The 24,396-nt window shown below is 35.3% G+C and overlaps 3 protein-coding genes across 9 annotated transcripts; 1 reads left to right on the top strand and 2 right to left on the bottom strand.

Annotated features, from left to right (window-relative positions):
* Positions 1 to 580: 580 nt before the first annotated feature.
* Positions 581 to 1,253, top strand: LOC129287116 (uncharacterized). The gene has a single exon (XM_054923270.1). The coding sequence runs from the start codon at positions 697 to 699 to the stop codon at positions 1,129 to 1,131; it is 435 nt and encodes a 144-aa protein (XP_054779245.1). The 5' UTR covers positions 581 to 696; the 3' UTR covers positions 1,132 to 1,253.
* A 2,203-nt stretch (positions 1,254 to 3,456) lies between these two features.
* LOC129285718 (probable ubiquitin-conjugating enzyme E2 23) lies at positions 3,457 to 10,526 on the bottom strand. 5 transcript variants are annotated; one of them, XM_054921551.1, is made up of 8 exons: positions 10,389 to 10,526; positions 7,281 to 9,323; positions 6,640 to 6,780; positions 5,847 to 6,308; positions 5,420 to 5,486; positions 5,193 to 5,332; positions 4,732 to 5,043; positions 3,457 to 4,228 (listed from the first exon to the last, which is right to left on the bottom strand). In XM_054921551.1, exons 1-8 carry the CDS (start codon positions 10,509 to 10,511, stop codon positions 3,974 to 3,976), a joined length of 3,543 nt encoding a protein of 1,180 aa, XP_054777526.1. In that variant the 5' UTR covers positions 10,512 to 10,526; the 3' UTR covers positions 3,457 to 3,973. The 5 variants fall into 5 exon arrangements, with proteins under 5 accessions (XP_054777526.1, XP_054777527.1, XP_054777528.1 ...); XM_054921552.1 differs by having other exon boundaries at positions 10,445 to 10,517; XM_054921553.1 differs by having other exon boundaries at positions 10,333 to 10,488.
* A 2,683-nt stretch (positions 10,527 to 13,209) lies between these two features.
* On the bottom strand, positions 13,210 to 22,420 carry LOC129285423 (uncharacterized). 3 transcript variants are annotated; one of them, XM_054921122.1, is made up of 14 exons: positions 22,159 to 22,420; positions 20,744 to 21,366; positions 18,438 to 18,519; positions 18,291 to 18,347; positions 17,852 to 17,907; positions 16,905 to 17,139; positions 16,615 to 16,698; positions 15,913 to 15,987; positions 15,039 to 15,128; positions 14,523 to 14,587; positions 14,186 to 14,435; positions 14,010 to 14,098; positions 13,780 to 13,894; positions 13,210 to 13,669 (listed from the first exon to the last, which is right to left on the bottom strand). In XM_054921122.1, exons 2-14 carry the CDS (start codon positions 21,346 to 21,348, stop codon positions 13,628 to 13,630), a joined length of 1,845 nt encoding a protein of 614 aa, XP_054777097.1. In that variant the 5' UTR covers positions 21,349 to 21,366; positions 22,159 to 22,420; the 3' UTR covers positions 13,210 to 13,627. The 3 variants fall into 3 exon arrangements, with proteins under 3 accessions (XP_054777097.1, XP_054777099.1, XP_054777098.1); XM_054921124.1 differs by having other exon boundaries at positions 22,223 to 22,420; XM_054921123.1 differs by having other exon boundaries at positions 22,250 to 22,419.
* Between the last annotated feature and the right edge of the window lie 1,976 nt (positions 22,421 to 24,396).

Raw genomic sequence — 24,396 nt, 5'->3', positions numbered from 1 at the left:
AAATGTTGCCTTTTAAAGTAGGAGGGGAAAAATAGAATAAGACTTAGTGAGTCACCCAAACCTGAGTCTTTTTTAAGATTTATTAGGATCAAGTCCAAAAACTCGATTATCCTAAAAATCTCTCATTTTTTAAGCTTAAACTTTTATTCCAACAGGACCTCCAAATCTTAAAAATCTTGATTATTCTAAAAATCCTAAAAATCTTGATTACCCTAAAAACTTTCTACTATCTTTTTTTTTCTTTTATTTGTTCACAAATATTTTTTTATTAAAAACAATCATATTTAAAATATAATCAAATACTAAATATAAATATATATCTTAATAAAAATTTAAATATTAATTTGTCATGTTGCAAACGATCAGTCTCTCCTATTGATACCTCATGTTACCTTTTCTGTTTTGGAATTACCTCATGTTACCTTTTTGCCGTGTCCACTTGAAATTAATTATGAGTATTATGAACAAAAAAATTAAAAGAATGGCAGGCATGAATTTGAGGCCCAAAACGATTATCAATTACCCAAAAATAATAGGCCCATTGAAAGACGAATAAAAAAGTGACCCATCTAAAAAGAAAACAGATGAGAGGCAAGAAAGGGGGGCAAAAAACAGTATAGCTCCGCAAAACCCTGCGCTGAGAAACCTCAGAGTGGCTGGTTTCTGTGTTCCAGGCTCTTCTTCGTTGGTTTGACAATGGCGGGTGGCCGATTCCGTCAGATCGTGAAGAAGTATGGAAAAGTTGCGCTTGGAGTTCATTGTTCTGTCTCTGCTGTCTCCATCACAGGCCTCTTCATTGCAATCAAGAATAACGTTGATGTTGAATCTGTTCTTGACAAGTTCCATGTAGGCGGTGTCTCCCCCAAAGACGATGATCATAAACCGACAATTCCTTTTAGAGAAGCTGATGGGTCTGCGGTGCTCAACGAGACGCCTGCATCGGCACCGATGACCCAAGAGAAGACGAGGAATCGGACGGCTGAGCTCGCGGCCTCCTCAGGCGGGGCTTTCGCCTTGGCTTTGCTCTGTAACAAGGCTCTCTTCCCCATTCGAGTTCCCATCACCATTGCCTTAACGCCTCCTATCGCGAGGTTCTTGGCCAAGAGGAATATTATCAAGGCTGGTTTTTGAGTTCAGTCAGTTCTCTCTCTCTGATTGTTCCCCACTGCCTCTTTTGATTTAAGGAAAGATTGTAGACGTTGTAGCGCCAGATTATGGGATTGATTTCAGTATTGGATTTTGGTCGACATTGATTTTAATGTGTCATATTACTATTGTGTAATAATAGAACCAGAACTAGAGTGAATGATTTTGCTCTAAATGAGGCGAGAAAACAAATAACAAAAAGCATATAGATGCTCCCTTGTCTGAGCTTCCTTTTCTGCAGAAGCGGGTTTTCACCGTGCGGCAGTTTGTAAACAGTTACTTGATAGGATGACTAGTTTTAGCACTGCTCTTTGTTGTGAAATACTAAAATTTTTTTGGTATGGCGATTCAGGTTACAAGCATATCTGCCATTGGAAATAGCAATCCCTGATTGCCTTACTGCATTCTACCTAACAGTGAACTCTGCTTCTGAACACCGGACAAAGCCAGCCAAGCACCATTTTTTTGAGCTACTTCATCATTTACTTTCTTTTCTCCTAAACCCCAGTCCTTATATATAAGTTGCCATTATTTTTACACAACGAAAATCGGGAGTAGAAGAGAACAAATAATCATTAGGCAATGTTAACTAGATGGAAATGTATTTAAAAAGAAAAAAGAAAATGAGAAAATGATACAGGTTCATTTTTCAATTTCTTTCTGAAAAATACGTTTCTTCCTTGTATTAGTATCTCGGTAAATAGGCCGTTGAAAAATGTTGCTTCGGTGGTCACTGTGTTATTCGGATCACTTTAGCTTGAAGAGCAGCCACTCTTTCTGGAGATGCACATCAGGAATACCAAAAAAAAAAAAAAAATGCCTCTAGTGTGACAACACTACATGATAAACATAAAATGATGCAGGTGACGTTGGCCTAGCTTTGGGCGATCGTTCAAGGGATGAGACTAACTGCTGAAATGGGCATCCTTCGCGTCTCCAACATCAACTTTTAGTTATTAGTTTACTTATTCACATATACTCGGGCACTCTAGTTTTCCCTGAGGCCATTAGCCGAGCAATTCATTTGCTTCAGTTCGGGACGGTTACCAATTTTTATTTTTGTTTTACTTTTTTAATCAATTCAAAAAAATCGCATTCGTGTTCGTTTTTTGAAACAAGGTTGGAAGCAGGCACTTATTTCTTCGTTTTGGTTCGAAGGTGTTGTGGCTTCAAGTGGAACCATAAGGTATTCATAATAGAGCTAGGTGCTGCTATATCAATATGGTGATCAAAATGTTAAACTTTGACAGTTAAATCAGTTTCCCACCTCGTCACTACTCTTAAATTATGTTTGTATGTATTCTTACACATTATTGATCAGAAATATGGTTTCTATGGATCATAAACTTGTGGTCAAGCTCGAAATCTTTACTCCAATACATCATAAAAACTGAGTGCCTCTACATTGAATCGAATACCTTGCGTGCATGAATTGTGGCCAAGGGTTTTGATTTATTTGAGCCCTACACTCTACCAAAACCTAAGCTAATAACAGCAACAACAAAGCTCCCAATGACTTGTGTTTAAAAAATAGAAATGCATAAATGTTAGAACCTGATTTGAAAAAGTTGAAGCTGACAGAAAATGATACAAGTGTGGTGAAGGCTGGCATAAATGACCCTGGCGGTGTCACCAGAATCAGGGAGGCGACTTTGTCATCTTCGACATTAACTTCCAGGAGGAAGCTTCCCATCGTTGTTGGTGGGTCTAACTCATACGTTCATGCTTTGCTTGCCAACCGATTCAACCTTGGAGAAAACTTAATTAGGTGCTTGCCATCAAATCGAAATTTGTGGCTTGCATTCCTTGAGTTTCGTTTTTGGGTCATTTTGGTCGAGCTTAGTTGGTCGAGCTTTGCTGCTCCTCAGGGTATTGTGATTTTCATATACTCTGGACATCTCTTCATATTTGTTCTTCATATGTGCTGCTTCATCTTCTACACTTCACGCATCAAATAGTGAGGTGGAGGTTGCGATCATTGTCAAGGCGGGAATGAGAGAGGGCATGATCGTTGATGAAGGGAAGGTGAGAGGTGACAATGAGTCGAAAAATTTTGATCAAACAAATTGATTTGACAGCCTAAGTTAATATTTTTTGAATGATAATAACATTGTATTATTTTTAAATATTGAAAGGAGACAGTGCATTGCAAAATAATAATAATAATAAGATAATGCAGTGCATTACAAAATAATAATAATAATAATAATAATAATAATAATAATAATAATAATAATAAGAAGAAGATAATATATGTTCTTGCATTAATAATTGAAAGGCAAAATAACCTATTCTATAAAGGTTTTAAGCAATACCAAATCCATTGTAGAGGAATGAAGAGGATTCCCCCAAGTTATATTCAAATAATCAGATCCTCACAAGCACAAGGCAATCAATCAATCAATTCAAATCACCCGCCACCACCACCCCCAACAAAAAAAAAAAAAAAAAAAGAAGAAGAACATTTTTTCCTTCTTGTCCTCGGAATGAAAAAAACAAATAGGCAAAAGCACGATCAACCAAAGTAACATCTTTCTTCACCAGGTGATGAAAAGTGTGATTTCCTAGCCTCTGCTAGTAATTGCTTCTCTTATAATAGCAACCACCTGCTATCCGGACAAGACCCACCAATTCTGTTTTTATGTTCAATATGCTCCAACAAATGAATTTGCTAGTTTTAGACAAGGGAAATGAGAAGGTTCCAACGTGATCAATGCAAATATACACGAAATAAGAGAACCTTTACATTTCTCAGTACCTTCTTCAAAATTTTAAATGTGGGTAACCTGTTGAAATTAAAGAGATACTGTATCTTTACGATTTAAATTCACGCTGACTCTTTCAGATGCTTAAATTCCTCACAGTCGGCTCCAACCTCACTTATTGCCAAGAAAAGCTTTGGCATTATCTTGGCTAACCCCAGCTTGAAACCAAGAGAAGTTGAATTCTGATCGGTCTTGTCACTGGCAGACGCATCTCTTGTCAGAGAACCAATCAAGTAACCTTTCATGTATGCATCACAAGCCTTAAGGATATAATGGCCACGCCTCCTGAAATGTTCCTTGATGAGCACTTCGAAGTCCTAGAAATTTCATCAGCACGATAACGGTCAAATTATATTAGCACAATCAAAATAAACTACAGGATCCACGCCCAAAGATTCACGACATTAAATCCACAAAGTTTATGCCACTCTAGTATTGTAGATACTTCAAAATTTTCATCGCATCAAATAGAAACTTTGCATTCAAAAACATCACAAAATGCCACAATGAGCAGAACAATTCGAAAAGTAACTCCAAAAAAAAGTTCATCCTTGTATTCTGTTAATTCAGACATTAGTTGATTTTTATACTTGCGTTGCTTTGCAATACCCAAAAGCTGCAAGAGTTGTTGACTGGTATCAAGCACAGATTACAACCTAATCAAGGTACCAAGTGGGCATAACACAATAGTCCATTATCTAATCTTAATACAGTAGGAAAGAGTTTCCCGTACGGTGATGAGATTGAGCAAAACCTACAAGGTCTAAGAATGCTTCAAGAGATATTAAAAAGGTATTTTATACATCTTATTCATAATTACCTTGGGGGGTCTCCGCATAAGATACATAATTGTCCTGCAGTTATCTAAAAACGTATGTTCATTGTATGACAATGAATTTTTCTCTCCTTCAACTGTTCCAATCTGCTTGTCATATCCAGCCTCATTGAAGTATGGCTTTGAGTTGAGTACCAGCCCTTGGAGTGAAACCAGGACTTGAAGAATGCTGGAAGATTTAGGATCCCATACTTCATTTCCTTTGCCTGTCCATGTATTTAGAAGGCTTAAACACACTTTCCCTTCCTCATATAAGTTAGGGTTGATTCGCAAACCACCAGAATGGTAGTATGCTGACTGCAGCATTCAAGAAATCGTTAAAAAGCACACATATTTTAGTAAACTCCAACAAATTGAATAAGCAAGTTCTATTAACTATCCTGGACGACCAAAAAAAGTAAATAAATTATAGCACAACTTACGACTTTAAAATATGTATTCCTTACCGGTGGAACATCAGGATACTCTGATGGAAGGTGAAAATCAAAGAAAAAAAGACCATCTTGGTAAGGGGTCCCAAATGCCCCAACTATAACTGCCCTCAAGAGATCCATCCGATCTTCATAAACTCGTACATAGATCCCATCTGTCAAATTTTTTTCAATTGTTTACATACTGAAATGTGAAATCAATAAACTTTGAACTTTGAATAGTTTCAGTTACTATCACTTACCTGGCAGGTTATTCTGCAGTATGCTCCAATCTTGCTGGACTTTCTTAAACCATTTGCGACTTTTAATCTAAAAGTGCATAAAAAATCATGTAGCGGTGTTGGTATGATATAACGGAGAAAATTACAGTCAAAAGAAAGAAACAAAAGAATTAAATGTATTTACACAGTAGTATGATTGAATAGCTGCTGATAGGATTAATACTCTATTTAAATCTTTGATGTCAAATATAGAAAGCTCCATAAATATTACTCTTCAATCAACATTTTTGTCCACACATGACCTTGTCTGTGCATCCGTGTGTGTCTCAACTCAATATTCATCAAAAGAAAATAATTATGAAACTAGAAAGATCCTATGTCATTTTATCTTATCCTGACTCGAATGTCCTGTAGCTATCAACGTATCAGAAATAAAGCAAAGCAATACCTGTCCATTTGCGCCAATAAAATAATGGTCTGCAGGATCTCGAGTGATATCAAAGCGTTTGAAAATGCAATCACTGTCGAAACTTGCTGGAGCATCTTCAGTCCTCAAGCCGCATAAAGTCTCAGAAGGTTCTGTAGTAATGTTTTCGTCACCCTTTTCAGTTATATTTTCTGAATCATCACTGCCGACGAGTATAGGTTTCTGAGAACTAGATTCATCACTAACTTCTATTGCCTCAGAAGCTTTTGTAATTCCCTCTGATGGAAGCTCACTTTCATGTTTTGATTGCAAGTGAACCGGGTCTACATTTCTTTGGCCACGTGAGAATATTCCAGTGGCAAGTCTAGTAACAAATCGGAATGCAGCTAGGGGAACAGAAAGTGCTGCAGCAGCACCAAAGTCATTCTCTCCATTCTCTTCTTCCTCAGATACATCACTACTAGAAATTTCCCTCTCAATATCCTGCAAATCATTATCTTGTAAATTTTTTTTTTTTAAAAGAGCTTCATAACTTTGATCAGCATCTACTGCTATGATTAAGCACAAGTAGTTGACCAGTATAACATCATCCATAATACATATGCAGTCATCTGAGGAACTGCATCAATTGTTACAAAGTATATTGCCATAGATAGCCATACAACGGAAAGGAGAAAAAGCTGAAGAGCATGATTTTTTTAATCGAGCAAATTTTGCAAGACAAACTTTATATTTCTATAGGTTTCCTAAGAGAAAGAAAGAAAATATCTACTGAATATTACAGAAACACAGCAGTGGCAGGAAATGAACATGCCTGTCTGGAATCCTGAAGGACTTCCTTCTCATCATCATTGACAGTTTCCCAGCTTGCAGCATCACTTAAGTCACTCCCAGCAGCAATTGATTCGTCGTCGTCGTCATCTCGACCCACAACATAGATTGCTTGGGGTCCAACCTACAAATAAAACTAATAATTAATTGATAAAAGGGCAAGTTATATCATCAGACACCAAGCATATCTACAAAATTAAAATTCCTACGCGTGAAAACCCTACTCTCTCTCCTTGCCTCTAAAGCCCGAAATATACAAGAATTCAAAATCTTTGATTAATATATACTATTTCAAATATGAACTAGAAAGATCCCAAAATCTAAAATTCACTATTCATTATATTATGTCAAGGGCAAAGACTGTTACAAGTCACAGTCAAAAGCCTTTGGCAACTTCAGATAGAAAGAAGAACATTTCAGAAATTTTAGCAGATCCAAATCAGTACCAAATTTCAATATAATTAAAATAACACTTCAGCTTCTCATCAGCCAGACTTATATGGAGTAAATCATTGCAGTAGTACAAACGGCAAAAACCTAGTAAATGTGCAGCATTCACATTTATCTAAACAGGAAAAAAAAATGCATATGAAGCAAGTGATAGAATTCATACAATAAACATACCGTTGACACCATCCCATCAGCCCAAGTAACTTCAATATCACCATTCTTTAGGCCAGTAATATTTCCAACCCAAGAGAGGTCTGAAAACTCCACATAAGTTTCATCACTGGATGCATTTTCCAATTTACTACTATCTATCTTGCAGTTCATTCCCCTTTTAGCCCCGTTTTCCTCATTTTTATGATTTGAAATCTCAGCAGCCTTTCCAGCACCAGTATCAGAAGAGACAGACACAGGTGACAGCCGAACAACCACATCCCCGTAGCAGTAATCATAGTCAGGATGGCCCTCTAGCTCATATACACTGACAACTTCCTCCTTGTCAAACTCTTTAGGATCTTCTGCTCGGACAACTGGTTTTAACCACCTCACACAAGCTGTCCGCTCTTTGGCATTAACACTTTTCACAACTCCAACACGCCTAATTTGACAATTATCTTCACCGTCATCATCAGAGATCTTTTCTACCACATACTGTTCAGCAACGAATTCATGATCACCAGGATTATCTATAGGAATCAAACCTATAGAATGTAGTCCATGCTGTACTGTTCCATCCTGCCATGCAACATCCACTGTTGTTCTTGTGTTAACGATCAAAAGAGCTTTTTCAAAATTCTCTTCTTTCTTTCTGGCCCTTTTGTCTTTCTTGATCACAACTTTTCTTATCTTCTTGCGATGCAAAGGCCAGGCTTCATGGGCGTGATCTTTAGGCACTGAGACAGAACTACAATGTGAACTAGAATCACGTGAAAAATTACTTCTCACATTTCCACCATTCGATTCATCTTTTTCCAAGGCATTCACTGGATCGATGTCCATGGCATCCCTACTTCCATTAAATTCCTCAACAGTAGGTTCTTCTGAATCACATCCACTTCCTGTCTGGTTAGAGTCTATTTCACTGTTGACCAAATCATGAGGTTCTGATTTGGATATGCCTTTCTCTGAGGAAATTGTGGATGACAATGCCGATGAGGGTAAGAGACACCAATCACCCAATTGCCAATTTGCATGTGCAAAACAAGACAACAATTTTAAATTTTTTGGACTCTGTTCTTCAGCTGGGGCAGTTGAAGAATCTGGTCCATAACCGGCGGATGCTATCCAATAAACAAACACTGATCCTACCGTAACCTTGGTGACAGTTCCTTCCAGCCTATTAGCCTTCCACAAGCCAGATAACCATCTTGAATTCTTGAAAACTGATGAAGAGCTGGCCCTCACACGTTGCCCAGGATAATAAGGGAAGTGTCCGTCTTCAAGAATATTCTTAGAAGTTGGCTTAAGTTGCAATGGATCTGCTTTGGTGACTTTACATACTGAACCATCATCAAATAAGACAGTTACATTATCTAAAACATCATCAATTCTTCCCAGCCAGGGCCCAAGCACCACATGATCACCAACTGTAAAATCTCTAATACGTTTTAAGTCCTTCGTTGAAACCTCTTTTATAACAGATCCATCAGGGGTTAACAAATCAACAGACATATTCACATCAAAGACTACACCCACTTGCCCAGTAGGATCTGAAGCAGCAGCAACAAAATCCCCATGTAAAAATCCTCTATCAACAACTTTTACATCACTAAAATTTTGGGTGGATTCAGATTCATCCATCCACAGTACCCGCAACTGGTCAGCCAAAAGTGGAACAGTCTTAGAATGCCCCTCAGTCCTATCCAAATTTCCACTGGCATTATTATTGCTGTCACAATTGCCTTCCTCAATATCATCCTCATTGTCCTCGTCGTCATCAGTAATGCTACTATCTGAATCTGAATCACCAGCAACTTCTGTCACAATCCCAATCATACCGCTGGAATTATTCTTCACAACATCTTGCCTATAGATATAAGAGGTATTACTTTTCTGACATGAACAGTCATCAGGTTCGTTAACTACACTGCTTTCAGTATTTACACTTGGTTGGATAAGAAACCCGCTTGTAAGATTGCCTTGGCTTGAAAAATTACCATGGCGATCATTCATAGTAGGTTCATTGTCTTCAGAAAGATTTATATGTTGTTGAACTCCCATCTGAAAGCATATAAAGAGATGTCACAAGATAGTTATTTTAAGCCTTGTCATTCAACTTAAAATTAACAAGAGATAGTTAGAAACAATAATTATTAACCAGTTCTACTTATGCTCTATATTCGGTGAATATTGTCCAAGATTTAAAACCAAAAAGAGGGGGGAAAAATCAATCAATCTGCCCACCCTCCTCATCCTCAAGGGAAGGGAAAAAAAAAACCCTTTATTTCACACATAGCATATTGACAAACAAATAGCTCAGCGAATTACGTATTGGGAAAGGGGGAAATTTTCCTTTTAGTATCAATAATATTAGACCAATATTCCGAAGTTATATGAATGGGCAGTTCCTGCAATCACTTCAGAGCTGAAGTTTAAAAAAAAAATGACAGCAACCAGAAGAAAAGTAGTATTAAAAGGCATAAACATGACAACTCAATAAATTACGCATCGGCCAATGGGAAAACTTTTCTTTTAGTCGGGGAAAAAATAGAGTAACAAGAACCAAAAGAAAAGGAGAACTAGAAGACAGAAATACGCCTGCATTCATCCAGTGTTTGACAATCACTCGCCACACGGGCAAAGGATCTAAATCACATGAAATAATAAAACAAAAATTTGGTTTAGTTGTCATCTTAAACTTGTTTGCGGATTGAACTGCACGCGCACAGAATCATAAAGAAACCATGTATCCGAATCTGATAGCATCATACTTGTCATTTTGCCAAATAAAATTCAAACTGCAAAGATTAAAAAAATAAAGAAAAGGCTTTGGGGCAGCTCAAAAGAATGCAAACAAACGGGAAAGTGATAAGAAATCAGAAAAATCGATCGTCCAATAAAACGAGAAAAATGAATGAATGAGCTGAATTTCGATGCTACACCGCCTCCTCAGGAAATTGCAGAACGAAAGAGAATGTGAATATAAAAAGGAAACACCAACATTAACCTTTTTCTTTCTTCAAAAAAAAAAAAAAAAAAATTGGCACGATAACAGATTATTCAAGAATACCTTGACAAAAAAGAAAAAAAAAGAAAGACCAGTAAATTAATCAATCAGTAACAGACGAGGAAGGAGAAGAAGAAGAGCTCGTGTTTTCCAGAGACGAATAGCCTGTGCGTACCGCAGAGGTCATAGAGGAGGAAGAAACAACATTTGAGAAACAGAGAAATGGACAGCACCTGCAGCATTGTGTTAAATATGCTGCGTTGTAGGGGCACATAAGTAATTTCATCGAATCCAATTGCTTCCTCTCTTACAATTTATTCCATAGTGGTGAAATGACTTGATTACCCTTGTATATTCCATCTGGATTGCGATGACTTTCAATTCCAGATTAGGCCTGTCGGAGAGATCCTGCAAAACGGTAACCCTAGCCCATTAGAGAAAAGGAATGGGTTTTAAATTGAATTATCATTCTATTATTAACACCAGGCTCTCTCTCTTTCTTATTGCGATGCATCCCTTGTCATCTCATTGAAATTGAAGAGGATGATTAAACTATTATTTTTTAAAATTAAATGAAGTTTTAATTTTATTGACATTTAAATAAAAAATTTAATTTTATATTACATTCTTTTATAGTTGATGACTTTAAATATGAGCAACTTTGAAAAATAAAAAAAACCTCAATCAATGCCGCATTAAGGGATTTATAACAAGAATCATCTATCTTTTCTAAAAAAGTGCCTTGTAATATATGCATGTACTGTAATTTAGAAGCTATATCTCCATAATTTTTATTTGACCGAATAAGGGGGGGGGGGGGGGGAAGAATAATAGTGGAATCCTTTGAAAGAAAGACAGATATCAAGTCTAGTGGAAGCAAAGAAATAAAAGGGTTGCTTTGGTGATAGGCAGGAAAAGTAGCCTTGCATGCCAAGTATGAGAATGAGAAGATTATATAAACTTGTTTTCCACATATTAGGGGGCAGACGCAAAGCATATTAACATGGATGGGTGAAGTTATTTAAAGTTTAGACTATTTTAATGTAAAGAATCTATATGCATGACATTCATAGCTCTTTCTCTTCAAACAAATCTTTACATCTGTATGTTTTGTTCAAGTTGCATCCATTTTTTTTAAAAACTAACCATTCTCCGACAAGAGCGCAGCTGTTTACATAGATTTTTTTTTTTTTCATTCCTATCATTTTTTTGTTTTTTTCCCCTGTTTTCTGGTATATATAAACTCGATTTTTTTTTTTTGGGTTCTTTTTTTTGTCCGTTTCATTAGGTTCATCTTTTGTCTGAAAGTCAAATTTCGAATGTTATGCAGCTAATTTAGTTTTGTTTAAAAAATTTATTTTTACCAATGTAGCTCTAATTAAGTAACGACAATAATTTAAATATTTTATTTTTAAAAAATTAATATGGCTAAATTAACAAATAACATTTTAAACTTTATAGATTATTTTCCATGATAAAAATATATATTTTTAAATAATATAACATTGGTGAAAAATAAGAATAGTTTAATTTTCGTTTTTATTGTTTAATTTTTATTTATCTATAAAATAGTTGATATTTTTTTAAATATATTTTGTTTGTTACTTTAGGTAATTTAAACGACCTTAATTTTCTTTCTTTTTCTAACACCTTAACTTACTTAATTTAACTATTTTTATTTTAGCAACACCCAAAATAACTCATTTTTTATAAATTGAAAGAAGCTCAACTACTTCAATAGAAAATTAAGTAAAGTTGAATGGTGTTGCAAACTGAAATATCAAATCTCATTATCAAAAGATTTTGCTACAAAGACTACTTATTTAGCTAGGTAGGACGTTTTTATATGGTGATTTAGAGTAATTTTATATTCTTGTTTTTTCTGGATGCTAATTGGTTAGTAGTTTATTGAGGCATTGTGGCCTGAGGGTCTAAGTCTAACAATATAATAGAGATGATTATATATTTATTTGAACCCCCACAAATTTTAAGTTTATATTTACTCAGTGCTTCTTCTCTAGAACAATATTAAAATTTATTGTGCCCTTTGTTTCAAAATAATTGTCACTTAAAAAAGTTTGGTTATTTCAATTGCAAGTGTTTGCTTTAAACATTATAATAAACAAGGATAACTTACTGAGATATCATCATATTTTATTAAAATTTAAGCTCTATATCAGCTTTCTTGATCTATGTAAAGTAACAGACTAACGCGTATTTTAGCATGAAATGAGTAAAATATCAGATAAATTTTAAAACATGAACTAATTTTAACTAAATTTCATATTTTCTTAACATCTTTTTTTTTATAAGACGGAATTTCATAATTTACTTGGGAATTTTTTATTATTTATTTATATAACATGCTTAGGAAGCTGTTAAAAGGCTGCGAGTCAGGCGCGCCCCCCAACACCACCACCACACCCCCCCCCCCAAAAAAAAAAAGGTGAGAGCATTGAGCTTCAATGAGAAAGATCCAATAAGACAGAGAGAGAGTCATTGAGCTTTAACGAGAAAGATCCAACAAGACACGAACTATGTTCTAAATTCACATGCTTGCTTCGTAGAAGTTACAATCAAGGTGGTAATACTAATAACTGATAAGGAAGTTCCATTGCAGCATTAAATAAATGACAATGCTATTATATTTTCATATTTAATAAGATAAAAAATAATGCTAAAATAAATAAATCCCGTTTTGGACTGAGCTGAATGAAGAGAGAATATAAATTACATGGTCTATTTGTTTAACCTTTCTGCCGGGCTGAAAGAGGAAATGGAGAAGGAGCTTCTTTTGATAATTAAAAAAAAGAAAGAAAGAAAGAAAGAAAAGGTTCAAAACGGCGTCTAAGTCCGCTTTGTTTCTCTGCAATCATCTTCAGCGATAATTTGAGCTTAACGGTTTAATATGAGAAATATATGATTTCAAGACACGAAAGATGAGAAACTTACACATCAAAACTTTCATGAGATGGCCATGTGCTGAAGTTTGGTGCATGAATGTTGCAAAGCGTCACAAGTATTCAGACAAAAACAAAACCAACCAAGAAGAGTCAAAGGAATAGGATTTCAAACTCGCTCAAGCTACATCTCAAAAATAGCTTACTGAAATAACTGCTGATCCTAGAAACAGCACCTTTTACTCAACAAACGGCAAATGAAAGTTCCATGATGTGGATTTGGACATGACCTGGGTAAAGTGGTAAACCTTGTCTCTAAGGAACCCATGAATGGTATAATCTAGAGGATGAATACTGCCCCAAAAGATTTCCCACTCGTAACCATTACTAGGCCTGCTCTTTCAACGAAAAGAAATATCCAACAAACATCTTGACTTCCTTCTCCATTTTTAATTATCCTATCTGCTGTCTTGGAATTTATCCTCATATACCTGAGGCACCTGCAAACATATAAAGGATTCAATTAATTATGGGGCTAGGAAATGGTGTTAATTAGCTGTCAATATGCGGACAATGACAAATTTAAGAAATCCAGCCAGTCAAACGTTACCATGAAGCTAGCAGTGATCATCTTCCCAGCAAACCACCTCCCATGCAGTGACCGCTGTGCAAGTATCGCAGCTTGAGTATTTTCAAATTTCAAGTAGACAAAGCCAGCACTGTTCCTGTTTATCAAAGAAAATGAAATAAACAATAAACGACTAAATGTATATGTGCTGCCAGCTTCTAGTCTTTTGGAGGGGGGAAAAAAAGGAACACGTGGATCACTCCTCTACTCACTTGTCAACATATACGTGTTTTAACTTTCCAAACTTAGAGCATTCCGCTTCAACATCTTCTTTAATATCCAAATCAAAATCTGGTTCCTTCTGTTGCACATGACATGTTAGTGATATCATAGAACAGAACAGAATTATGATTAAAAAAATTTCATAGTGTAGGTGCAATCTGACCACCTCATCTTTGGGATCGAACATATTCTTTAACAATAAGCATCCACTTGGAACGCCAATTGTATCAATAGTAGGAATTGTAGCAGCAGCAGCAGGAATTTGTAGACTTCCACTTGGCAACCCAACTGCTGAAGGAACCGAAGCAATTGGAGAAACCAGTAGAGAACCCGCAGACGAAGCTCCCACTTGTGCTGTAGCTGGTAGTTTAAGCCCTATGTTGTTGGCAACAGAATTACCCAGGGAACCAGCAATACTGTCCACAAATACGTATGAAGTTAGATATATTTAGATCTCAAATTAAGATAGATCGAAACAAATAAACAAGAAGGTTCAGACAAACCCTGATCCAGTGCCACTACGATCCAACTTCTGCATGAGTAATGCTCGAGAACATGCGTTTAGGGACTGAAAAAGGAATGTAAGTCAGCTAGATCATAAATTTGTATCAAAACCAGTTTCCCTTATTCCAAAATAAACATTGACACAACCTCTGACAGCGTCACGTTTGATAATTCAATTTTCTTGTTAAAATTAATAAACTAGAAACTACTCACATGAGAACTCTTTTCCCATTATTATCAAAATTATTCCATCCCCACGAATTTGCTGAAATAACACAAGCTTCCCCACTATTCAACAACTAGAAGCCTAAACAAAATACTATAATATGAAAAAGTAACCAGTAACCACATTTCATTACAAAATGACCGCATTAACAAAACATGGTTAACATCACTTGTTAAATGTGTTGGTAGAGATTCATGCGTGCTTTTAAATCAAGACCTAATTTTAGTGAGATACATGTTTGGGAAAAAAAAAAAGGGTTAGTAATATATTCAAGTAACAGATTACCCACCAAGCCACCACCATCGTTGTCATCATCATCCAAATCACCAGTATTTCCTTCAACTTCTTGCATTCCAGTTTGATCAATAACTGCGGATACCTATATTAGGAATAAAAAATGCGCAGGAATGAGGTTGGAAAAAACTTAATCTATCCTAACGAGAATAACAGGATGTCTATTCCACTGGCAATTGTATATTATGTATTGTTAGTTTATACATCAGAGCATCATAACCTAATAGCTTCCATAGCCACAATATTGATGTTCTAAGAATTATATTAGACTATCCACCAATCCATGCCTCCTGTAACTAAAACCTTGGTAGAGTCTGAAGACCAAGAGATCCTTGGTCCCCATGGCGCAATAACAACTGACAAAGTATTAACTTTATTAATAAATGGAAAGGGCATTGAACACAGTCTAGGCTTATCCTTATAAAGTAAATGTAACAGCTTGATCCTGAAAATTGAAATACAGTATACCCCCAAATTATGCATCTAATACCGTTGGACTAAAAAAGAACAAAAAAATTCATCCATACCGTCAACTAGAGACTACGGAATTTCAATTTGATTGTCTTGAATGTGTCAAAGTAGATGGGCATAGATAACGAAGGCCGCTCTAACATACCAAATTACAATAAAGAACATAAAAGCCTGATGAAATATCTAAAATAGAAATAGTCAATATAGTTACATTATTTACAATCCTAACACTTCCAAACACTTCTGACATACCTCCAATGCTCATTTTGACATTTCACTAATGTAAATCCCCCAAGAGAACAATCAATCAAAGTTTGGAAAATAAAAACGTCTAATTTTAGCTTAAGAAAGCTTAAAGAACTCAGATGTCAGATCTATGATTAAAACAGATGAAATACCTTAATTGTCCTGCCACCAATTTCCAGTTGTCCATTTAAGCTCTGGGCATTTCTTGCGTCTTCAAGGCATGCAAACTGCATTAAACAATTGTTTCAGTTAAATAAAAGTTCCAGAAGGTTTGCGCATTGCAGGAAGCATCACATAAAGTCATGTAGCATAAAAGCATTATGATTGAATTATTCAATAGTCTTTAATGGCTTGATCTGATCAAATAATATAAAGGGGCAATGACAAATAGGTCCCAAGAAGACCAATTAATTCAAATTATGTCCCAAATACCAACTTTCAAGAATTTGCAAGTTCATTTCTCAATTTTGACATTTTGTTCTTATGAATTTGCAACTTGATTTTCAAATTTTAACATAGTTAAAGAATAAACAAATTTGTTTTCCCCATTAAAATTTGAAACACAAGTTACAAATTTATCATAATGAAGTTACAAAATTGAGAGCCAAACTTACAAATTCTTGGAGTTTGGGACTTAGGATTTAAGTTGGATTAATTGATCCTCCAAGGACCTCTTTGTCATTCTCCCTAATATAAATTATCCCTCAACTCTGTGAGCTCAATGCTTCAACCTCAATGTTCCCCCCTAAAATTTGAGCAATTAAGTGCGGTGTTGCTAAAAACATGGTTTATAAATGTCAATGATAGAATTAGCTCATAACAAAGCAGTAATTATTAGTTATCATCAGATTCACCTGCACAAAGCCAAAACCTTTGCAGTGCCCAGCTTCATCAAGAGGCAGCTGGACTAGCTCAACCTGACCGAATGCTTCAAAAACCTAAGAATTTGATTAACGAACACAAAATTAGGGGAGGGGGGACAGCTGAAGGCAAAGGTGGAGCTGCAGTAATAAAATAAAATAATCTACATTGCATAATACCATGAGAGCCCCTATTAGCAAAGAAACTCAAACCAAGAGAATCAGTTATGCGATGCATTCCTACATTTCCATGGATGAGTAAAAGACACACACAGAGCACATACCCTACGCAGATCAGCTTCAGTAATACTGAAATGCAAATTGCCAACATAGAGCCTTCTCACTCCCCCAGAATAAGGGCCAAGAAGTCCAGTGGATCCGCTAGATATAGATGTAGCGGACTGAACCAAATTCTTTTCCGCTTCTGATGGCTTCACCATCACTGGTTGGCCAAGAAGTGGCTGTCCAGAAAGTGCTATTGCCATGGGAACAGACATGACATCATAGAATTCAATATACCTGAACCAGAACACAAGTTGGATGGCATTAAAACACAAGGTATATAGCAATAAATGAATACAATAGTGAATAAACGTGCATGTTTCAACATAAGTTAACATCATAGATCAAGAAGATAGATCAAATGGAATCCACGAGCTCTTCCAGAAACTGCAGCTTAATTTAATCCAGATCGCAGAAAAATTCATCTCAGAATTGAGAATTAATAGAAAATCCTTGCAATAGTGAATGAAACATGCACGTTTCTAAATACAGAATCCCATTCATCATATATTCAAAAGACATAATAGATCGGTGTGCATGTTGAAAGGAAAGCAAGTCCATTATTAAGATGGAGGATTTGTAAGAGAAAACATTATCCTGTCCCTCCCTGCGGTGACATTCACAGAATTAATCTTACTGAAGTTTTTTTTTTTCCTTTTTTATTGAAGAGCCTCTAACTTTGGACAATCTCCAATTGAATCACGCAGTCAGTTTATTTGCAGAGGTACAACATGTTTTTCGTTTACTGTTATGTTCAACCAAATATCTATTCTGAACGTTTCACTATACACATTTTTGTCCATGAAGTTGAATTGAAGCTCAAAGCCAAAATTTTACTATGGTAACAACATGAAAGTTAGTTTAAACTTTAAACAATTAGAAGGCCTAATGAAGAGCACAATCAAATTGATTAAACGCAAACAACTTGGCACAGGTATGTAATGCCTACCCAACACCCTTAGATCGACGGGAAATGCGGTCCATTATCAGGCGAACATCTCGCACCTGAAAAAAACAAATTCAAGGCATAATAAATAACTTGGACGAAAGCACACATTGCATCCCACAGGCAATTGAGACATCTAAGTTATTAACAGCTGAAAATATTGGATTTCTTCCAATTCCTTTTTGGCAATAAATCAAATAAATGTGCTGTGAGTTTCAGAGAGAGATATATATATATATATATATATCATCTAGCACTCATACTAAAAAGAAATGAGATGTTATATTTGAAGGTCAACAGGAAACAGATCCCTTTCCCAAATATTATTTCATACCTCACTTTACTTTCAAATATTACATTCAATGATTGATGTCAAATTGCCAACAAAAATACAAAAAAGAGAAAACTCCGATATTAACAAAGAAAGTAAATGGAATATTACCTTGCCAGCCCTTGAGAAGAACTCATATACATCTCTTTCATCTGCTTTCAGAGATATCTGATATGAATTGACATATTAGAGTTGGAAGAAAATGAACAAGATAATGCAATCGCACCAATAAAATGCCTTCCAACATATTTATAGTACCTGATAAGCAAACACAGTCCTCTGATCCCGTTCAGGGTCAGCCTCAGGTTCTGCCACTTCTTCCTTCTTCTCTTTTTGTCGTCTGTAGGATAATAGAAGCACAAATTTATGATTCAAGTTAGGTTATCAGCAACTTCTTCATAGCAGTTCAGATGAAAAGAACGTAAGGCATAACATCTACTGCATATTGCATACACATTGGGAGCTCAACTATAAATTACCTTTTTTTTCCCTTTTGTTTTCTTTTAGGTGCTCAATTCCATAAATCATAGGCCTTAGGAGAACAACAAAGTTAAAAGCCACAAGTGACAGGTTTAAATTTTTAAGAATTTGATCTTGGACCCAAAAATGAGCAAGACGTGGAGAATGTGGTAGATGATGATCCAGGAAAAGAATGTCATCCAATTGCCATTAACACAGGATTTTACTATCTTTATAAACAAAGCAAAATCTTGTAGGAATACAGAATCACCAAGTTGAATTGATACAAAGGACCTAATTACTTTAAGTTGAAATCTGTTAAAAGATTCTATAAATGATAAGAGAAACACAAGCATGAACATTAACATTGGTTTTATACAAAATGGCCAAATTTATTTTAAAGGTCACTAGTGACATGATCAATTTGAAAGAAAAAATTGAGAGAGAAAATATAGTACATAATGTTAACAAAAGAAGCCAAGCACATGATGGAGAAAGAACTTCAAGCCCAGATTATTTAAATTAAAAGATCTGTGTTTGTCAGATCAATTCAAATTCAAGTTGCCAAAGATGTTAATAAGAGAATTTAATGTTACAAGAGAGTGGCCAAAGCAAGCCATAGACAACAGAAATAGATAGAGCTCTTCTGATTGTTACAAAAGTCATTGACTCAGACCGCCAAAAGAAGAAGCGCAAGGAACACTGTTTGGAAAACCTTCTAAAATCTTGTAATTTTACAATTAATAGCCCATCACTCCCTCACCAACATTCTGCAACAGAATAAATGCAATAAGGCAATTGTGCTCAAAGTTGAAGAAAACAAATAACATGACAATATCATGGCTGTTACAAAAAATCCAAATCCCCCCAATCCTGCAATGCATGCTTTCAGATACACCCCGGAAGGGAGAAACTTTGAAACCCATGATCTGAGGTTCTGTGCCTGGCCCAATTGCCAGAAAGACCATCTGAAGATTGCTCTACCATATCTGCGAGTTCCCAGAATCTAATGTTCAATATTCAGAAGCTTAAGACTGTTAAACAGCACAATTAACTATATGCAACTCAAGAAACCATTATTCTCAAATTTAGTTTTGATGCTATCATCTACATAGCCTGTTAAGCAATCAAATAGTGATCCTCACAACAGAGAGATGAGAGATTAGAAGGCTAGGAGAGAACCTAAGTCACAAACACGGACATAAAATTCTTGAGCAACAACCCTAATAATGAACTGGTATCATATCAGACTCGAAAGAGATTAATAGCCATCTAAAAAATGAGGGAACTACACTTTTCTAAGCCAAGAGGATAACTTCTTTGCTTAATAGCACCAGACATGAGAATTTATCGTTATGTTTTTACATCGCCACTTCAACCTTAATAATTTGTTCACTTGGCAATTGGTTCTAACATATATAGTTCAGAATCAGGTCAGAAATCTCCAGAGGCCTTTTGAGTTTGCCAAGTGGAATGCAGAAATCACTATAACAATCAACAACATAAAGCAGTCACTGAGTTTTGAATCAAAAATCTGAGATGTATGATAACTTGATGGCATCTTCGCAAAAGAAGGGATTAAATCGCTATAGCAAGGATAATGGTTGCCTCACTGTTAAAAGCCCAACCTTAGGAACTGTAATACCAACCAGATCACACACAGGCAATTAATTTAAGCATAGCTGTCTTAAATAAAAATGACAATGAAGATGACAGGAAAAGAAGAGTATATAAGAAGCAACCGAAGGAAGGGGACTAAAGAGAAAGAACTTGCCAAAAAAAAAAACAGAGAATATCTCAAAACCAATGAGATTAAGAAATGACCAAACCAAAGAACACTATTATAACTCTAGCTGTCTAGAAGATTTCCAAACACAAAATACAGGTTGGACTTCAATATGCATAATTTAGAAGCTGGCTACCACCTAGGACTGACACTACGTACAACTGCATTCTAACAAATTCAAGTACAAGGAAATTTTAAATTGAACAGTCCTCCGCTGATCCACAGTAGGTGAAACAACTCCGGAAATTTGGTATAAAACCCTACTGTAGCCAAATAATCATCAGCATATTAATGTTCGCACTTAATAACATAAAAGTACCTGCTATCCCTGTCTCGCTCCTTTGATTCTCTCTCCCTTTCTCTGTCTCTGTGATCCTTGTCCTGGCTTCTTTCTCTGTCTCTGTCACGACTCCTCTCACTATATCTTTCATCCAGATCACTCCGATGCCTTTCAGATATACTTCTGCTTCGCCGTGAGTGGTCCCTCTCCCTTTCTCTTTCAATCTCACTCCCCCAGTCTCTTTTGTCTCTTTCTCGTTCACGGGCATGTTCTTGGTGTCTATCCCTCTCTCTACTATACTTCTCCTCCTTGTCTCTCTCATGATCTCTCACCCTATCCCTATTGTCACGGAAGCTTCTGTGCTGATCTTTCTCCTTATCTCCATCTCTGGATGGTGAACGATGCCGAGATGACCCTCTTTCTTTGTGATTGTCATAACCATGAGAATCATCTCCAAATTTTAATTTCTTGGAATGACGATCAACATCATGATGCTTCTCACTAGCTTTATGCTTTGAACTCCGACTATGGTCTCTCTGTTCAGCTTTTAGAGTTCCATCACTACCATTGGTTTTCTCCTTCCTCTGAAGCTCAGGATTTTCAACTGTCTTCTCTAAGTACTCGTATTCATCAAAATCCATCATAACTCTCTTGTCCAGCAGCTTAAAGAAGAAAAGCCTTTCTCAGCAAATAGCGACACTTCAGCAGGAAATTGCATAATCTAAATTTTCTTTGGTAAACAGAGAACATAACTAGAAAGCAAAGAGGGGATATACAAAAGAGAGGAGGATAGGATATTCTCCTACGCAGAGAAGCTTTAAGAAAACAGTAAGCCCAAGGTGCTTAAAAGGGGATGCAAAAAAGGGGGTCTCCCTTTGGATAAAGAAACGCTCTATTCAAGAAAAAATATTGTATATCCTCTAGGATGACAATACAATCCAAGGACATGAGTAATGAAGTCCTAGAAGACTTGAAAAGTGTAAATGAGCAGTCCAAATCTCTATGCATATCTCCAGGACTTCCTTGTGAATGCAATGAGCAAAACAAAGATCAACATGAATCCCATTGTTTTTTAAGAGGGCGGGGGGGAACACACGCACATTAAGAGAAATAGAAATATGGAAGGCAAATATCCATATTTCTCTGCAGGGATCGCAAGAACAAATTCCAAATGTCACTGTTCTATACCATCTCTCAGCCTCACCCAAAAGATGTCATAGCTTATTGCAATTTCATATTCCCAGTATGCCACGAGACTTAAACCCGTGTTTTTGAACTTTCTGCAAAGTGGCGATGCACTAGTGATGTTTTGTGTATTCATAAAAGCAAACGCGATATAGAATTAAAACAACTATTTCGTATTCCCAGTACGGTGAACGGAGTTAAGAACTAGCCAGAATATAACGGAAGGCAAATAATCAGAGAAAAGTAATGAACATGAATGCACAAGCAACCTTGGACTAGGAATTGCCGGACTGTCTGAAGCATAAAATGGATTGTTAGGGTTCAAGGCTGAACCTTTTAAACTAAACATGGAAAAACCACCTTGAAAGAATAGAATTTTCAGCCGAAGCAGGTTATCTCGATACTTGTATACCAGCTTCGGTTCTTTTTTCCCTCAACTAACGAGATAGAATTATCCCACGCAGTGGATCCGATCCAATTATCGAACCCCCGAAACAAGATATTGAGGCAAATAAATATCATGTTCTCGTAGACATTCATCCTCTCATTTCTCTCTCTTGCCTATTTTTTATTTTTTATCACCAACAAAACTATTTTTCATTTTTTCCTTTTAAAAAAAGTATCACAAACACAGTATAACTCAATTTAAAAAGAAAAAGGGAAAAAAAAAGAGTTACTTATTTTTATTTGAACCTAACAAGTAAATGTCAATTACTAGAAAAACAGGATAACTCAATTCAAGCAGGCTGCTGCAAAAAAGAAAAAATTATGCAGCCTCATTATTTTTCTCGATTTTTGCATCGTTATTTATAACTTCAATTCCAAGTTTACATACTTCGATACAAAATTTAATTTTAAATTTCGTTAAAAATATATATAATTTGAAAAAATAAATGACAATCACTTGAAAAACAAGTGATAGTACTGTGTATTTTATTTTTAGATAGTATTTTTTATGAAAAGTGTTTTACAACAAACTAAAAGTAAGGGTCCTTAATATTGCAAACGGCGGAAATATGAAAAGAACAGAAACTAGGGAGCAAAAATATCTGCTCATGAGACCGCGATTGTCTCAAATTTTTAATCTTTGAAATCTGTTTGTCGTCGTCACGATTTGTAAAGGTAGAGATTGGGAACTTGATTCCACGAGAGTTGATAAATGAACCATGTAATTTTTAGATAATGTATCGATGATGATTGATATGATGCATTGATGTTTCGAAACTTTTTTCTTGACAAAATTTTTTAAATTTATATGTTACCCTGACAATAAATTAACAACTTGGATGATAAAAGTCACAATCTGCACCCTTCAAATAGCATTGGATTGTTAGCCCATAAAATACATGGGCTGCTCACCCTGGGGTGCTGGCCAGCAAAAACATGCACAGGGGCCCATAAAAACATGGCATGATTTATTTTTATTGTATTTTTTTCAGCTTGGGAAAATATCAGCCAAGAATCATTAAAGAAAATTATATTAATCAGAGATTAATAGATCTTAAAATTATACTATAGTCCCTTAATTCTTGACTAATATTAATTTTTTTACATGAAATGACCAAATTGTCACTAAAGTTTCAAATTTAAAAAAAAATAGCCACCCCAGCTGTTGCTGGCACCAAAGCCTCTGCCACTGGTAATCATAGGAGTTCTAACGCAAATAACACTTTTATTCAAGAATAATTGATAAAGATGGCTAAGGGAAGGTTTGATGCCATGACTCCTTAGTCACTTAAAAAGCTTGGTGGCTTAGTAGCCATTAAGCCCTTTAAATATATGTGATAAAATATATATATATATATATATATATATATAAGTAATAAATCAAGCTTCTAATTACTTTCATGTTATGACATAACAATGTGCAGTTAATTCTTGAGTTAATTCTTGAATGGCACTTATTATTTCATTGTTATTATTTATTAATCTGACGTGAATAATTACAAATTAAGAGTTTTAAAATTTTATGCATTTTACTTGTTAAAAGTTTGAATATATTATTATTAATCACAAATGGGTTGTTGTCAAAACTTGAATGAATAATTGTTGATGAATGACTAACACAAATAATTAAACTCATTCTATTAGTTTTTTTAATGTGTTAAGATCTGAATAAATTACTGTTAATTTCAAATGAATTGTTGTGAAAACATAAATATATATTTGTTGATGAAGGACTAATATTTGTATAATTAAGTCTATCCTATCAGTTTTTTTAACTTATTAAAAAAGAATAGATTGTTGTTAATTTTAAATGAATTATTATAAAAATCTAAATGTATACTTGTTGATGAAGAACTAACATTTGTATAATTAAACCTATCTTATTTGTTTTCCTGACCTGTTAAAGCTTGAATAGATTGTTGGTAACTTTGAATGAGTTGTTGTTAAATTTCAAATGGATACTTATTGATAAAAGACTAACACAGACAATTATGCTTATCCTATCTATTTTTTTAACTTGTTAAAACTCGAATGGACTGTTGTTAATTTAAGATGAGTTG

Source organism: Prosopis cineraria, unplaced genomic scaffold, assembly GCF_029017545.1.
Source record: "Prosopis cineraria cultivar Desert tree isolate PC_DT_omini unplaced genomic scaffold, ASM2901754v1 PC11, whole genome shotgun sequence".
Classification (NCBI taxonomy): Eukaryota; Viridiplantae; Streptophyta; class Magnoliopsida; order Fabales; family Fabaceae; genus Prosopis; species Prosopis cineraria.
Note: the sequence above shows the minus strand (reverse complement) of the source record. Positions and strands in the feature narration are given on the sequence as shown.